The sequence below is a fragment of the Antedon bifida genome, chromosome 9, assembly GCF_963402885.1.
Source record: "Antedon bifida chromosome 9, ecAntBifi1.1, whole genome shotgun sequence".
Classification (NCBI taxonomy): Eukaryota; Metazoa; Echinodermata; class Crinoidea; order Comatulida; family Antedonidae; genus Antedon; species Antedon bifida.
In genome coordinates, this window is record NC_136234.1 from 5089688 (window position 1) to 5108164 (window position 18477).

General features: G+C 31.8%; 1 protein-coding gene across 1 annotated transcript; it reads left to right on the forward strand.

Annotated features, from left to right (window-relative positions):
* The first annotated feature begins 222 nt into the window (after positions 1-222).
* LOC144851361 (exportin-1-like) lies at positions 223-18225 on the forward strand. Its single transcript, XM_078708772.1, has 23 exons — positions 223-391; positions 1338-1503; positions 2199-2300; positions 2605-2739; positions 3346-3506; positions 4657-4771; positions 5548-5667; positions 7645-7773; positions 8215-8373; positions 8831-9034; positions 9501-9639; positions 10028-10131; positions 10540-10774; positions 10987-11150; positions 11311-11445; positions 11626-11730; positions 12195-12380; positions 12636-12758; positions 13148-13388; positions 13844-13978; positions 14264-14426; positions 14561-14657; positions 14744-18225. Exons 2-23 carry the CDS (start codon positions 1378-1380, stop codon positions 14888-14890), a joined length of 3225 nt encoding a protein of 1074 aa, XP_078564898.1. The 5' UTR covers positions 223-391; positions 1338-1377; the 3' UTR covers positions 14891-18225.
* Positions 18226-18477: the final 252 nt, after the last annotated feature.

The following is an 18477-nucleotide window of genomic DNA, read 5'->3' on the forward strand; positions in this document are numbered from 1 at the left end:
CGGATATACTGTGTAGTACAGTTAAATATATGCTAAGTATTGAAATTCAATACTAGTATTAGAATTAGAATTGTAGGCCTGCCATATTTTTTCAGATCGACTGGGTAATTATGGAGCATAAAATCTCGTTTATGTGTTTTGTATATAAATTAATAAACTGTATATTATATTATTTATATATTGCGTATTTGGAAAAACAACAAACATGATGAATGTGTTTGTGTTTTGTGCGAATGGTTGAAGAAAGAAAGTCAAGCATAAACTGGTTCCAACCGGTTCAGGAAACTCAAAATTTTCCATCACTCCAATTCAGACAATAATCAGAGATACAGTGTGGATAGTAGTACTCCGGCATAAATGATTGTATATGAAGTCTCTTTATTGAATTCAGGTAATAGTTTATTTTTTCTTAAGTTATACGGTACGTTTAGAGGTAAGATAGCACCAAGTTAGATATTTTTTGGGTATTGTATCTTATTTCCATTGATCAGGTTGATCAGCCAATGAGAATGCTCGCACGGGATTCGTTTATCGCGCCTCGCGGACGTTTTCATGATGATTCCGGTGTAGAAAAAAATAGAATATTGGAAATTCCATCCAGGTATAGCAATTAATCAATATAATTCTGTAATATTTGGCATAGTAGTTTTGGTATATTTTTTACGTTCATTGCTATGGTTGATTTTACAGTAATTAATTTAATGTTATAAGAATAAAAGTCTATTTCATTTTATGGGTTTGGTGCACACGATTGGTTGTAGCCTTACCTTCGTCTGTACATGGTCGAGGCCAGACCAAACCAGTTGGGCTTGTTTACGACGACGGTGAAAAAAAATCCGTCACACTTGGCCTGTTGGCTCTCCAAAAAAAAGAATAGACATATTTTACTTTGTCTCCCCCTACACATGTAATATTAATCGTTTTTGATGAATTTACCATATTATTGCTAAAGTTAATATTTATGTAAACTGTAATACTGCTATATTTAAGCCTAATTTGATGTAAGTAAATAAAAATTAACCATTGTATTTTGTTTGTACTATCTATTTTTTTGTCAATCACATTTTGAATGATTGCTTGTTGTTGGGTGGTGGGTGATGTAATTTTTGATATGAAAGAAACTTTGCTAGAAACTTCTAAAAAATACATATATTTTAATTAGACTAATGCCAAGTTCTAGACATACAATATTGATTTTCAATATGAATGATTTTAAATAAAAATTACGATAATTTAATATTTTTGTAAATTTTGATTGTAAAAAGAGAAAAAAAAATTAAAATAGTTTTTTTTATTTTAACGTTTTTCTTTTTGACATAGTATGATTTGAATTGCAGATTTGAAGAAGAGTGGTATACCTTATTCGATTGAAATTCAATGCCTTCACAAAGCATGGCAACTTTAACAGAGCAGGCATCGCGGCTGCTAGATTTTAACCAGAAGCTTGATATTGCTTTACTGGACGATGTCGTTGGTAGAATGTACGGAGGGGAAGGACCAGAGGTAAGACTATGCTTCTTCACCTTTGGTATTATCCAGGACTATTTAGAGAAATTGGAGGCTAGTTTATTCCTTAACATTAATTCCTAGACAAAATTAAGAAGCATTTTTGTTCATGTTTTTACGGGAGCTCTCCACTTGTGGCTGTGCTGTATAGAGCCTATTGCTCGTTTTTTTCTCCTAATACTGTACCTGTTATACTGGAAAGCAACCTACAACTGCATGGTATTCCATATGATCAATAAAAACCACTTCCTTGTTATATCCAACTTTAGCTTAGTAAACTACACATAAAACATTTAATTATTAATTGATCATTCTGACCATATCCTGTATTGCAATGACAAAGCAAAACCTCAAATCTTTGGGTTTTGAAACTTTGTGTCAAAATGAATACCTTTGAAATAAAAAAAACAATAACAAATAACAGAGATTTAAAGCTCTGTCTACACTATCAAACTAAAATAAAAATAAAAGTGTGATGTGCCCAAATACAGTATGGTTACCGTTATGAAATTCCCAAATATGGTAGTAATATGACATCATCATGTCCATATATGGGCACATCACACAGACAGAGCTTTAGACTCATGGATGTAAAGTTATTTAAATCAGCATTAATTTAATACAGTTTTTTTGTAATTTAGTTTATATGGATGTAAATTGAATTAATTGACTTTTAATTAAATATTATTTAGCAACGAATGGCACAAGAGATCCTGACCAGCCTGAAAGAACATCCAGACGCCTGGACCAGAGTTGACACCATTTTAGAATTCGCCAGCAACCAGGAAACAAAAGTAAGTACAATATATTAAACAATATTTAATAATTTATTACTTAAATTTAAAGTTGATGTTTTGATATTGTGTTTTGTAGAATACAGATGCGGAATGAATTAATAATTATAATTGAAAAAAATTGTTAAATTTAAATATCAGATCAGTCTGTATTTATAATGAATGTTTAATGGCTACATGGAACTACACACCTTGTGAAAGTCATTAATCAAGCTGTCTCCCATTAACAAATTAAAAACAGGTTTGTACATATTATTTACATTAATAAACACTTGATTATTTTAATTTGTCTTGTTTTTTTTAGTATTACGGACTTCAAATTCTTGAAACTGTCATAAAAACCAGATGGAAGGTATTGGATAGAGCTCAGTGTGAAGGTATCAAGAAATACACAGTTGGTCTGATAATAAAGCTCTCATCGGATGCCACCAACTTGGAGGTGTGTCTTTTATCTCCGTACAAATATTTTGTGAACTAGTTTTACAATGCATACATACAGAGCTGTACAGTAGCTATATGAAAATAATTTTAGTGTGTGCTTATAGGGATAAATGGTATTACTTTGATTTGTTTACGGTCGCCAATAAATTTGGCCGCACAATTTTAAAAGTAAAATGTATATCTACCTATTAACCCCTAGATTATCAAGCTAATTCAAGATTAAAACTCTACACCATCAAACTTTATATGACAAAAAATATATATATGGACATGATGATGTCATATCACTACCATATTTTTGCATATCACTAGTACCTATTTGGGCACACTTTGTCAAACTAGTTTGATAGTGTATACAGAGCTTTAATAATCAACCTTGCTCCTAGATAAACTTAACCCAACCCTCTAAAGCTCTTTTCCACCCACCAAAAATTGTTTGCCAGATTTTTGTAAATATAGATTTGAGAGTGCAAAAAGTTTAGTATAGTAAACTACTGTAGGCCTATTTCAAAATCTCCAAAACAAGAAAATAATTCTATATTCAATAAAATAAAAGTAACTATTTGTAATTTCTGTGACTGTAACAACTTTGTTTTTATTACAGAAAGAGAAGGTGTACCTTGGTAAGCTGAACATGATCTTAGTTCAGATTGTGAAACAAGAATGGCCTAAGAACTGGCCAACGTTTATCAGCGACATCGTTGGCGCTAGCAAGACAAATGAATCTCTTTGTCAGAATAACATGATTATTCTCAAACTTCTCAGGTTTGTCACAATTTATTTGCTACAAATATTTCTTTTTTTGGTTCTTTTAGGATATTTTATGAATCATTTTTGTGTGCAAAGTGCTTAGAAACATTGTATTGGGCGCTATATAAGACTACCATTATTTATTATTTAATGTATATAGCTTGGTATATAGCTGTATTTTAAATGATGTGTTTTATCTGTATTTTACCAAATTTTAACCTTTTAACTCATTTTTATATTTTTATGTGAATTTTTTAATTTCAAACCATGTACATATTCTACTGTGTTTGACCATGAATACTGAATACTTGTTTACTCCAAGATACAAATATGTTAATTTATTTCTATTTGACTGCTTAAATCAAGGATTTAAACATAATGTGACTACAACATGTTATTAAAAACGATGTTCATAATCAATTACATTATTCATTAACAATTAGACAACATGTCATTCTTTACATGTTTTCTGTTTTTACAGTGTACGTCGCCCACAATATCATCTTAATTAAGTTCTATTTTTGACAAGATTTTAAATTAATTATGATTGTTGCAGACAGTTGATGGTACTACTAATTAGCATACTGTGTATATATAATATTATAGGTAGCATAATCTTTATCCTTTTGTAATTTTAGCACGCTGATTACATTACTGTACATGTTCTGGGAAAAAAATGTGAAAAATTACACATAGAATGCTAACATAATAATTTATTTGGAAGGTAAACTTTTGAAACAGTGGCACACTTCTTGAATGAAGTTTTAAAAAAATGATAACAATAGGCCTATTTACAAGGAAACTAAATTATGTACAAAATATAAAATAACAAAAGTAACAGGATTTAAAAAACAAAGAACTAATGAATGTGAAATGTGTAATTTGAGACCATTTCCATGCTTAAAGTTGGTCTTTGTCGGCAGATTAGGTCTTAATGATACAATACATCCTTCCCCCCCCCCCTACCATTATTTCGGCAAATCACACTGTTTTTGTCAAACTAGTTTGATAGTGTAGACAGCTTAACATGATTCCCGGTCCTACTGGTAACCTCAATAAGTAGTGTTTTGCGGCACTTTTTATTTGTTTAGAATATAGCCTATGTACTAATGCTCTACTTTTTTTATAATAAATCATCATTGTATTTTTTGTTTTGGTTTTTTAGTGAGGAAGTGTTTGACTTCTCAAGTGGTCAGATGACACAGGCAAAGGCCAAACATCTTAAAGACAGCATGTGTAATGAATTCTCACAAGTCTTTCAGTTGTGTCAGCTAGTTCTGGTGAGTTTTCTAATTATATCTATGCACTATTTATATTTCCTTGTTGTTTTCTACTTTTATTTGATGAGAAATATAAACATTTCTGAATTGAATTATAAGCAGTCTCCCACTAAGAAAAATATAATTACTAATTGTTATTCGTTTCGTTTCTTCTGTATTGAATTCTATAGTTGAATTTTTTTCTTTTCAAAGGATTATCAATAATAAAGACCCAACTTTTTATATAAACATGCCTTGTTAAATGGATTGTTTATTATAATGTACAGTACTAGATTAAACCCATACACTTTGATTTATTTGTTTAATAATAATACTCATATACATTTTATTAGGTTTAAATACACCATTGTTGTTATAATATACCAACACTGTTTTTCTTATTCCTTTTACATTAATTTCTCTTCCTGCTACAAAATTTACTATTATTTCCCCAAAAGATGATACTTTATAACCAAAACAGTAAGGTTTCTCAGAGCCTTTCATTATAATACATTTGTTTGTATGCTTCTACACCATGCAAATATTTAAAACAAGAAATATTTCTTACAAAAATCGCCGCTCCACTTTAGACCTAACACTAACCGTTTTAATTATTGTTCTTTCTTCAGAAATAAATATTTATTATTAATTATTTTTGTTTAACAATCAGTAGTAATATTTATGATATCTAGATATCAACTGTGAGTATAATGTTTAGTCAATGTAAATGTTATATGCTGTTTTATTGTACTGTTCTTGGAAAGCAATAACTATTACTTCCTTACTTATTGTTTTAGGACAACTCCCAGAATGCACCACTTGTTGGTTCAACACTTGAAACTTTGTTAAAGTTCTTAAACTGGATTCCACTTGGATATATTTTTGAAACTAAACAAATTAGTACTCTGATCTACAAGGTAACCATTTGTTTCACATTTCTAACTAATACAATTATGTAATTAATCATCTTTACAAATATGTGCAATGAATACTCCAAAATCTCTGTAAAAATAAAAGAATATTTTGCATTTTAATCGTTAACTTCTGATTATGAACCAAAACCCAATTAAGACACTGAGTACCCATAAAAGTGTTGCTTCAAGGGAAGGTGTCCCCTGAATCAGGGTGTTGCAAAGGAGAGGTTATAGTATTCTATACATTTTAACATGAACTAAAAATAAAATGTATAAGGATAACAAGTTTCAACATGCACATTTGTAAAGGCGTTGATTACTAACTACTGAAGGAAATTCTATTATAACTGATTCTCTTACAAGTGACTGTAACATTACACCAAGCTAAATGCAATATAATTCAATTTGACTAAGAATTAGTTGCGGTTTATTAGTCACAACAATGCTTTTAATTGCCTATAGTGTAATTGTAATACATTACATATTATTGAAGTGATTGATTCAGATGTAATATATTAATTCTGTTGATTTATTTGGATGGTTATGTTGTTTTTTGTTTATATTTTGTCTCATGATTAACATTCATCATCCTTACTGACTGCAAATCTACTACAATTTTTTATGATTTTCATACTGATGATCCAACCATCTAATATGGATATAACCCCATTTTATCATCATCATATCATAAACATCATTTCATTTGCCATGAACGAACACAATCTTGACGCAGTTTCGTATTCAAAGAACTTGGGTTTGTCATGTTCATAAGTTTCTGAATAATTATATTTTCACAAAACAAATTTCATGGACAAACTAAATTAATATTTTCACTAAATACAAGTATCGGGTGCAAAACAGTACAAAGTAAAATTGAATTCTGATAAAATAATGTTCTTAAATATGTGTTTCAATGAGATTTGTTATGATAGTTTTCAAAATTGGGCAATTCAATACATTTTTTTGGTTTATGTAGCCGTAGGTTAAATGATCTTGTTTTTTTCCATGCTATAGCAGAATGATCTCTTTCAGGTCCTTTGAGAGTTCGCTAACCTGTCCTACTCCCATACAGAGGGCCTACCGTCAGGTATTAGTGGTAACAAAATGCTTGACCTCACCCTGTGGTGTAGGCCGACTGCTTATAAAAACATATGCATAATGATACATAGGAACATGAAGTGACAGATACCCAAATCTGAATCAAAAGTACCAAAATGACAATACAAACTCACTGTATGGAGTTTTAAAATAGATAAAATTATACATTTCTCTAGCAAATGCCGGTATGTGTACAAATAAATAAAACAACACTTTTTCAACTTTTATTTTCCTTGATTATAATATTGATTTTTAAATCAATTCAGTAGAAAGAAAACAAACTTTTTTTACCAACGTTGTACTGTACTGTGTGTTTACGTTTTTACCATTTTGGATGTTAACAGCATAACACTTAGTTCGTCATTGTGTTTTTTGTTTTTTTGTGAGGTTGTTCACTTCATGGCCCTGTCTTAAATAGTTAATTAGATAAGATTTTTACAACCTAGTTTTGTTATGAACTAGTGGTATCTTTAAGAAGAAACCTATAAATAGCTTTTACTTTTATTATAGTTACAGTTTTAAAGCATTTTTCAGTTCCATAGATATATTTTTATGGCAATAATATTAAATAAAGCATTCTAATAATTCATTTAAAGAGAATGATATGATAGATTTTAATCTAAAGCTCTGTCTACACTACCAAACTTTATGTGACAAAAAGAATGTCATGTGCCCATATATGGACATGATGATGTCATATTTGGGCATATCACACTTTCTTTTGTCAAACTAGTTTGATAGTGTAGTCAGAGCTTTAGTTTCCTTCAGAAACACATACTGAGCACTCGTTAACTTTACATTCACTGTAGCAAGTATTTAAGGGAATTCGTTTCAGTCCCTCAGTTCTGAAGATTAATCTGTTCATTTCTTTCGTTTTTATAGTTTTTGAACGTGCCAATGTTTCGAAATACAACACTGAAATGTTTGACTGAAATTGCTGGAATAAACGTGAGCCAGTACGATGAACAATTCGTGGTACTCTTTACACTCACAATGACGCAGTTGAAACAGGTAAGCATTTAGCTTAGCACTTCGAAAGCTTGGTTCCCACTAGCAACTCCCACAAACCTACGCAATGTAAGATAATGCCCTTCTAATAATTTTCTTTGTCCCTGCCTGTGTGAAATCAAACCTGCAATGTTTGCAGCACTGTTGCGTCGTCAGTTCCCACTTGTGATTACGCTATACAGCACTTTGCATTGATGCGTCTCTGAGTTGTGTTGCATTCTAGTGGGTAGTACAGCTTGGTAGTTACATTGGGGCTATTCCTTTAAGCTATGGGGACCCTGGGTTTAGCCAGTGAGCGCTCATTGTCGTTATGCCACTGTAGTAAACAGTTTTCGTTATAGGAATGAGAAAATTTCATTTTTTCTAGAATTGTACTGAATCAATACATTTTACATTAAAACAGTTTTTATTGTTGGTATTACATTAAATTTATTTTTTTCGTAGATGCTGCCGCTTGATACAAACATCAAAGAAGCTTATGCTAATGGACGAGATGATGAGCAGAACTTTATTCAGAATCTAGCGTTATTCCTCTGTACTTTTTTTAAAGAGCATATTCAATTGATAGAAAAGAAACAAGAATTATCTGAAATTCTTCTTGAGGTAAGTTTTACATATTGGCTTGTTAATTAGCAACAATGGATACAAATTATATACCGTATATCCTCTGTAAATCCCACCCTGTAAAACATGAAATTTGACAGACTTTTGGGGTGGGATTATACTCTGGAAAACCTGGATCAGGAAAAAAAAATATGATTGGTAAGCATTTCTTGTAAAAACTCATCTGAACTGGCTAGGGAGAGGCTTACATCCAAGCCAGAAGTCTATACTGGGACCATACCCAAGGATATGCCTGTTTGTGAAGTCAAATTAGTCGGAGGATTATACCCGAGGATATACAATATATATTTTTGTTTTACAGCAAAAGTAAAAATTTACCCTGATACCATTAACTTTGTACATTTACTTTAAAATAAAATAAAAATGATTGAATCAAATAAAATGTAATATTAAATATGACAACACTATAATTATATTATGATTATGATTTTTTCAGGCACATCATTATTTGACATTAATATCAGAAGTAGAAGAAACAGAAATTTTTAAGATTTGTTTGGAGAACTGGAACACACTTGCTTCAGATTTGTATCGTGAGAGTCCGTTCTCATCGACACCGTCATCTCCAATAGTTTTAGCAAATACATCATCAACTGATATCCCACCGAGAAGAAAAATGTATCTTAATGTTTTATCAAAGGTATTTATTTCTTTTATTTATTTTATTAATTATAACCCAAAAATAAGTTATAAACATTTATAAAACATAATATATCAAGGGAAGGGCTAAAAAATAGTCAGAACTAAGCAAGTTCAGCCCCTAAACATTGAAGAATAAATAGTCAATAAATAAGGACAAGGTTCTAAACTTAATATACATAAAACTTTCATTTCTTTTTTAACAGTGTTAAAGCATGTAGAAAAATAAAGTAAAGATTGGCTCTAGCGGTTTGGCATGTTTGGTTGCTTTCTGGAAAATACTGTACTGTTTTGTTTAAATTCAATGGCACTCTACCAAAAAAATAAGTTCAATCACCTAGTTAAAATGCCTATATGACTCACATTTTTCCTTATGAGTTGAAAGAGAGCAAATTAACAAAAGAGTTGGGATTATGAATTTGATAATTCAGTTAATAATTAATCGACTTAACTTTTTTTTTTTACAGGTTAGAAAAATTATGATATCGAGAATGGCGAAGCCAGAAGAGGTTTTAGTTGTTGAGAACGACCAAGGAGAAGTTGTGAGAGAGTTCATGAAAGACACAGACTCAATTAATATGTACAAAAATATGAGAGAAACATTAGGTATGTGAAAGTAGGCTCATATTTATCTCATGGTTCTACCACTGCCAAAGTCTTTTATGAGAATTACTGTAAGTAAGGCAATCTAACAACAGAATGCTGAGCTCTGGAGATCAAAAGGTTTATCTGTGGCTGTGACACGATCAGTTCCAAGCCCCTTAACAGACACTGCGTGCCGCGGAAAATATATACATTGTACAGTATTTGTCGCAGCCAGACATAAGATCAAAGGACTGTTGCGAGTTCCTATCTTGGTAAGGCGAGCTCAGTCGTCCTGTTGTTAGATTTCCTTGCTTTAAAGCATGATATAGTTTATCTATCCTGTAATTCGTGATTGCTATTGCATGTGGATGAACTCATTTTGAATGTAATTGATGTTATTTATTTTCAGTGTACTTGACCCATTTGGATTATGCCGACACAGAACAAATAATGACAGAAAAGCTGCATTTGCAGGTTAATGGACAGGAATGGTCTTGGAAAAATCTCAATACAGTAAGATATAGATTCATATTGAAAAAAATTGAACAGTTAGGGGAAAAGTGGCTGTGGTCATGTTACAAGAGTGACAAGAGTTGTCAAAACAATATAGACTATCTGATAACTTAACCACATAAAACTCCTAGAAAGTAGGAAGCCTTTTGCCATTTTTCCCCAGACTGTAAAAGTAAGGAGTTCATATACCATCAATCTGTGATTTATGCAAATCATAACATATACATATACTCTTTAAAGCCCTGTCTACACTATCAAACTTTGACCAAAAAAAATCGATGTGCCCAAATATGGTAGTGATATGCTTAAATATGGTAGTGATCACATATTTTTGTCTCATAACGTTTGATATTGTAGACAGAGCTTTAGAATCATAAAAGATTGCCTACTGAATATTTTCCTCCACAGTTATGCTGGGCAATAGGCTCAATTAGTGGCGCTATGCACGAAGAGGATGAAAAACGATTTTTAGTAACAGTAATCAAAGACCTATTGGGTTTGTGTGAACAAAAGAGAGGAAAAGACAACAAAGCCATCATAGCTTCGAACATCATGTACGTCGTTGGCCAATACCCACGATTCCTCAGAGCTCATTGGAAATTTCTGAAAACTGTTGTAAATAAGCTGTTTGAGTTTATGCATGGTAAGTTTAAAGTTAGACTTTAGCACAATAACAAACCATCCTGCACAAAACAGAAAAATATGGAAACAAATTGTGGAAAGCGTAATGTCGGAATGACGGAAAACGTTTCAAGAGAAGATTAAAGTAAATGTTTGTCCAGTTATGTTAATACTTTGGTTAAAGAGTGTGGTTATTTTAATTTTACATAAGAAAAATGTCTTTTTTAAACATAGAAACACATGATGGTGTACAGGACATGGCATGCGACACATTTATAAAAATTGCACAGAAGTGTAGGCGTCATTTTGTACAGGTACAAGTTGGCGAAGTGATGCCATTTATTGAGGAAATACTCAATGGTATTCAATCTATCATATGTGATCTTCAACCCCAACAGGTAAATTCCATCAAAATCTAATCTATCTTTAATAACCAATCAAGTCATCAGTAATTCAATAATCATAATAAATATTAACATTAATTAAAATATAACATTTATAATATGTATTGTTTACCATTCATCAACTTTAATAACCATCCTTTACTAACTTTTGTAGGTGCATACCTTTTATGAAGCGGTTGGTTATATGATAAGTGCGCAAACAGACTCTATGGTGCAAGAACATCTGATAGAAAAATATATGTTGTTACCAAACCAAGTATGGGATAATATCATTCAAGAAGCAACTAAAGTAAGTGACATTCTCTTTATGTCATGGAGGTACAGGAATTTTGGAAACGCTGGGTGACATAGTAGTGTGACAATGTGAATTTGCTAAGAAGCTGTACCTTATTACAATGTTTCAGAATCTACTATGTTTTGACAATACTACATGCTGTGACAATTACTACTAATTTGTGTTTTTTTACAGAAAATGGATGTATTGCAAGAACCGGAGACTGTAAAACAATTAGGAAGTATTTTGAAGACAAATGTGCGGGCATGTAAGGCTGTAGGACATCCTTTTGTTGTACAGGTAAGGATATTTTTAGCTCTTAGTACTATTTTTAGTTCATACTTGTATGGCTGTTATTGCCATTAGCTCTGCTGTTTTAAGTTGATACTTATGTATGTCTGTTATTGTCATTATTGTATTGACTAAGTGTTTGTATAGGAAGTTCCGTAAACATGTGATTCTGGATTAGTTAGTAATCCCAGGTCAGGTCTTTATGTGACAAAAACAGATTTGATTTTCCCATATATGGACATGATGATGTCATAATGCTACCATATTTGGGCATAGCACTACCATAATTGGGTAGTGTAGTTTGCTAGTGTAGACAGAGCTTTACAGTGTGAAAGAACTGGTTCTGTAAAGTATATCAACAATATGTAAAATCAAAATTATATTATATAGTGATTTACATTAAAATTATACAACATATATAAACACTAATTGTATATTAGTTATAATGGTTAATTTTGTTAATTTCTTTACAGCTTGGGAGAATATACCTTGATATGTTGAATGTGTATAAGTGTATGAGTGAGAATATCTCGGCAGCCATAACACAAAATGGAGAATCAGTTACAAAGGTCCCTCTTATCAGAGCTATGAGAACCGTAAAGAAAGAGACATTGAAACTGATCTCTGGTTGGGTTAGCAGATCAAATGACCCCAAAATGGTAAATATACTGATTTCAAATACTGATCCTAGAGTTCTGTGTTCAAATCGTGTCAGATGCCATGTTTTGGTTGTGGTTTTTTTTTCAGGACTGGGTTGCTAGTAGCTGTAAAAGACAATTAACTCACTGTTGGCTATGCTTGGCAATTTGCCTAAAATGAGAATAGTAACAATGCATACATGCATTAACAATAATAATGTAAAATAAGTAACTTTATTTTTCTTTTATTCAATTTTCGTTGCTTTTTTTTTTTAGGTAATTGAGAATTTTATCCCACCACTTCTGGAAGCTGTTCTTTCTGATTACAAACGAAACGTTCCCGCTGGTAGAGAACCCGAGGTACTTAGTACAATGGCAACAATTGTAAATAAATTAGAGGTAAGTGTTGTAATTGGTAAATTCTTAATTCTTCATTGGCAGAAGTTGAAATAAAATATAGCATTATATACATTTCACTGAAGTAACTTACGGCAATATTTTTTTTGCAATTATATGAAATTACTACACTTAAAGCTCTGTCTACACTATCAAAGTTTATGTGACAGAAAAATGTGTTGTGCCCTTATAAGGACGTGATGATGCCATACTACTACTACCATATTTGAGCATATCACACTTTTTTTGTCAAACTAGTTTAATAGTGTAGACAGAGCTTTACAATATTCATGTTTTTTGTGTACTAAATAATACAAATGATAAAATAAAATAATAAATAAATAATTTTTATTATGTATATTTTCTTAGACAAAAGTTTCTTTTTTTTTCAGAATCACATAACAAACCAAATCCCCAAAATTTTTGATCACGTTTTTGAATGTACTGTTGAAATGATAAACAAGGACTTTGAAGAATACCCAGAACACAGGACAAACTTCTTTCTGTTGTTGCAAGCTGTTAGTAATCATTGCTTTGCGGCTCTTATTCAGATACCAGCGGCACAGTTCAAGCTTATTCTCGACTCCATCGTGTGGGCGATGAAGCATACCATGCGAAATGTCGCAGATACTGGTAAGAATTTTTTGTGCCGTTTTAAAAACACTTCCACTGGGAACTTAAACTTGGCGATTTATATTTAAAAAAAATATATTTATAAAATTATATTTTTAAGTACCTAAAGTTGTTTCTTGGGTGGTATGTTGAAATTAGGCATCTTTGAGTTGGATGGAAGATTTTGAAGGTGGCTCCTCCCAGCCAGTACAATTTAGTATACTGTTTAATAGCACAGGCTCCACCAGAAATTCATACTCGGGGATGTATCTATAAAAGACTTTTGAGCTCTGCATTCACATTTCATTAAAAAACTTGTCCATATATGGGCACATCACATTTTTTTTCACATAAAGTTTGATAGTGTAGACAGATTGTTAGTGTTTGTATAGTAAGTTCCGTATACATGTGATTCTTGATTAGATAGTTTGACCTTTACTTTACTTTTAATATGTGAATGTGTTTTTCTTCAACAGGGCTTGCAATACTTTATGGCTTACTGCAGAACATATGGCAGGACACAAACGCTGCCCAGAACTTCTATCAGACATACTACACCGATATCTTACAACATGTTCTCTCGGTTGTAACGGATACGTCTCACACAGCAGGTAACGAAACTCATCTATGATGTATGAGGCACTTTTTGCATCATGGAATATTTAATCCTGACCAAGGCCTTGTTTTTGCGATCACTCAACACAACCTAAAATGCCCTTGGGGTGCCACCACGATATACAAGCAGCACACCTACAGCACCCCTGAATGTATTGAGGAGTGCATTTTGTAGCACATATTTTTAAAAATACAAGACTGGCTGACTTACTGTTATTCTTTATGCCTTGAGCACTTTTTTTGATATGTACGCTATATAAATTGATTATTATTATTTACAGGTTTGACAATGCATGCGACTATCCTAGCGTACATGTTCAACTTGGTAGAAAGGAAGAGAATAGTGGTGGCGTTAGATGCTGCACGTGGCGAGACGGCCAATGAAGATTACATTAAAGAGTTTACGGGCAAGTTGCTCAAGAATGCATTCCCCCATCTTCAAGAGTAAGTCTAACTTATCGTCTGTTTCTTACAATTTATCTGTCTATAACAATAATAAAAATAAAGAAAATAATAAGCATCTAAAAACTGTGCTCTAGTGTCCTTACCTGATATACTATTCATTGTTTCTTTACTAGGTTACAAATCAAGTTGTTTGTTACGGGACTCTTCAGTTTAAACCAAGACATTGCTGCCTTCAAGGAACATCTGCGGGACTTCTTGGTTCAAATAAAGGTATGTTTAAAATAGATAAATATAATATTTTCAGAAATGTTTAAAAGCAGAAAATACAATTTTGGATTGTTTGTTTCCGTTTGTAGGAAATTGCTGGTGCCGATCAATCAGATTTATTTGTTGAAGAACGAGAATCGATGTTAAGACAAGCAGAAGAAGAAAAGAGGAAGGTGCAAATGTCTGTCCCTGGTATCATTAACCCGCACGACATCTCGGATGACATGCAGGACTAGAACTTATAACCTTTAGTAAACAGGAAACTTGAAGAAATTCTGCGCCGCGGGATGCGTGTCGTGGTAGAGAGGGAAAGGCGCAAGGTTCTAGCATACTTAACCGTGTGGCGTAGTTTGACGTTGATGTTTACAACCCAAGATGCAAATAGCCATTTTGTTAGTTACCTAAGCTCTGATGAATGTGTTTGTTAAATACACCGTATCTTCTATATACAGGCTTAAAGCTCTGTATCATCACTATCAATCTAGTTTGACAAAAAAAAGTGTGATTTGCCCAAATATGGTAGTGCTATTACATCATCATGTCCATATATGGGCACATCACATTTTTTTGTCGCATAAAGTTTGATAGTGTGGACAGAGATTTAGCAATGAATAGATTCTGAAGAAAGATCATGAAATTGTTGATTTAACAATCATAAAATGAATATTGATCATTCAAAGAAAGATGATTATAATTAAATCCAATTTCTTTCCAACAGTTTTAAGAAATAATGTGTTTGTGACGTTGTAACCCTTTATTTTGATGTTGTTTTTTCAATATATAAAGGACTGTACATTATAATGTAAATAACTTGTAAATACAGACTAGGCAACGCCATGATTTTGTATGATCAGAACAGAAGAATAGACTTTGTGTTTGTTAAATCGTTTGTATTGTATTAGTATTTGAGGAATGTTTTGTGAAATGAAGATATAAAAATTTAAATAGTTAAAAGTTTAGAGCATCCTTACTGCAGGCATTGTTTATTTGATATATGCCCAAATATGGTCATGCAATATCCATATTAGTATATATATATATTATAAGCCACATCCATATTCAAGTTATTATATTTTGCGTATATAATATAATGGTTTACTAATGTTATCGTTATATAATGTTATTGCCCATATATGGTCACAAAGCACCCATTGTATGAGGTTTTAATGCCCTTATATAGTCATGCTTAGTCATATTGTACCCAAGTTGTCATACTTGGTGTACATAATAACCAGGGTATTAAAATTACTCCAATGTGACTCATTGGGTACTACCATATATAGTCGCAGTATAGCCATATTAGGGAGCTTTCAATTGCCCATAGTATACTGGGAGAACAAAAATTCATCTGCTTAAAAACCTTACTAAATGTACATTGTCTCCTGGACTACACTTTTATGATATTCCAGTCTGTCCCATAAGGTTTGTAAACTCTCTCAATTTCATCAAAGGATGTCCGCATAAATGAAAATGCCTTATTTTCAATGAAAGAAAAGATATTTCCTAGTTTATATATTTATTATTATGCATAAAGTTGATATAGTATGCTTTTAAGTATTTGTATGTATGATGCGAGCAGAGGTCGTTGGTAGTGTGCATGTTGATTTTAAATGAAGATGCTGTAAATTGTGTTGTGGTGGTGATGATCGTTACAGTTATTTATTTTTTTATGTTAAAAAAAAAACCTGGTTTTCTTTGCATTTTCAGTTAATATAATCATGCCCATTGAGATCTCAGTTAGTGTTTTGACCCATACAGTACATAACAAAGCATAAAATACCTGATATGGTTTTGTGGTAGCAAGGATAGATTGTTTTCCACAGTGTTGAGAAGAGGAGAGCTCTCCTTTGAGGAACTTGCATACACAGAATAAACACAATCACCATATAACTGAGTATTTCCGCATATTTCCACAAACTTTGCTGCAATTTCACTGCAAACACATCCACAAGCTGTGGTCACCCACAGGGTTTGCATCCATGACGTGTTTGCAATGGAATTGTTGGCATATGAAAACCAGGTTTTTAAAAGACACTGAAAACAGTATTGTGTGCATTATTTTAAGTACATAGACCAAAGTTAAGTAACAAATTTGTATGAAAAGGCGCATATTTATGAATTTCACACTAAAATATGACAAACTTGCCAGAATTGTAACCCCCATCACATCTTTTATACAGTAATTCATTTATATATTATTTTTCATTATAAATACAACTTGTATTCCAGATTAGTTTAATCGTCAATAGTGTTTCATAATATCTTGTAAAAAATATGTTAAGGGTTTTGTGTTGCAACATGAAAAAATGCAAGATTTAGTTTATGGTAACTTTCAGTCTAAATGGGAAATTGTGTAATGTACTGTAAGTCCATATAATAAGTAAGTTAACACAAAATCATTTTCTTCTGTATAACACAAATTAATAGCCGACATAATTACGCTGGTATATTTTCTGTAATTTCTCCATTCTAAAAATAATTAAGACATATCAAAGTTACATTAATAGACAAAAAGCACTTTAGGTTATTGGTAAAAACTTAAATGATATTAACATATTAAACTTAACATATTATTAATTTATGTATTATATATAGTTAAAGACTTACACATGTGAATTGCACAAATTGGAACTTTCCACCTGAACCTTAGCAACTTTTTTAATTTCAGGAGACGGCACTAGACTATGCGGCTATTGAGTCAAGCATCTGCACTTGCGCATGTTTACATGTGTCTCTGAGCATCTAAATGGTGTTGACTCGAAAGCTGCGTTCTCACATTGTTTATTGTGAAAACAAGGTTTACTATTATAAAGAGTTTGAAAGCAACAGACATCTGCACATGCTCTTTAAAAATGTGCAGTTACAACAACACTGTTTTTAGTCGCATTTATCATGCGTAGACGTTATGCTTGATTGGTTTCATAATCTAGAGCTGCGTAGTGCAATCACATGAAAATTGTAATGATATACAGTACATAGCTTTGTGCACATAATTCACACATATTTCTTCATGTTTACACCATGTCAATGAAAGAACAACATTCATTATGCAAATATATTCCAAGGGCAGTTGTTAGTACAATCTGCACCAATGCAAATGCAACTAATGTAATTCCATAAACGTGTGATTTTATCCAAATCACTCAGCATGTGATTATCTGTGTGCTTTCCACATTATTTATATCCGTATAAAATAACAAAAACATACATACAGTACTCTTGTTATAAAGCAAGACCATTTGATGTTTTAAAGTGTTTAAATTAATTCTAAAAAATTATTGCAATTGGCTTCAATTTTTCATTCAGATTTTTAGCTTTAAAATGTTTAAATTATTTGATTCCGGACGATTTAGAATTTTTTCAATGTTACATCGAGTAAACATTGTTTTGAACAAACATTAGTAGCTAATTCCACCTTAGTAACATTTTATTTTTATCCTTGCTTTTCATTTTTATTTCATTTTTATTTAGTTTATACTTTCCTCTTGTTTTTTAGTTTCTATATTTACTGTTTGTAGGATGCGAAATGTTTCATTGTATTAATAAAAGTTCAATTGTTACACAGTGTTAATTTAGATGTAATTTTATGATTATTTTGTCATTGGATTAATTGTTTAACCACTGCAATAAGTAGCTTTGCGTCAGGGATCTGACCAATTATTCTGTCATTGTTGTGAGAAAGTAGGAGTTGTCGAGGGTCTTGTTGCTGAAGTTTCCAGTTATATTATTCGTCTTTTGTGGCACATTTCCAGCTCAAGTATAGTTACAGTATTACACTTACAGCAAAACATTTCTATTTTCACAAAGTATTGCTGTCTAGAAC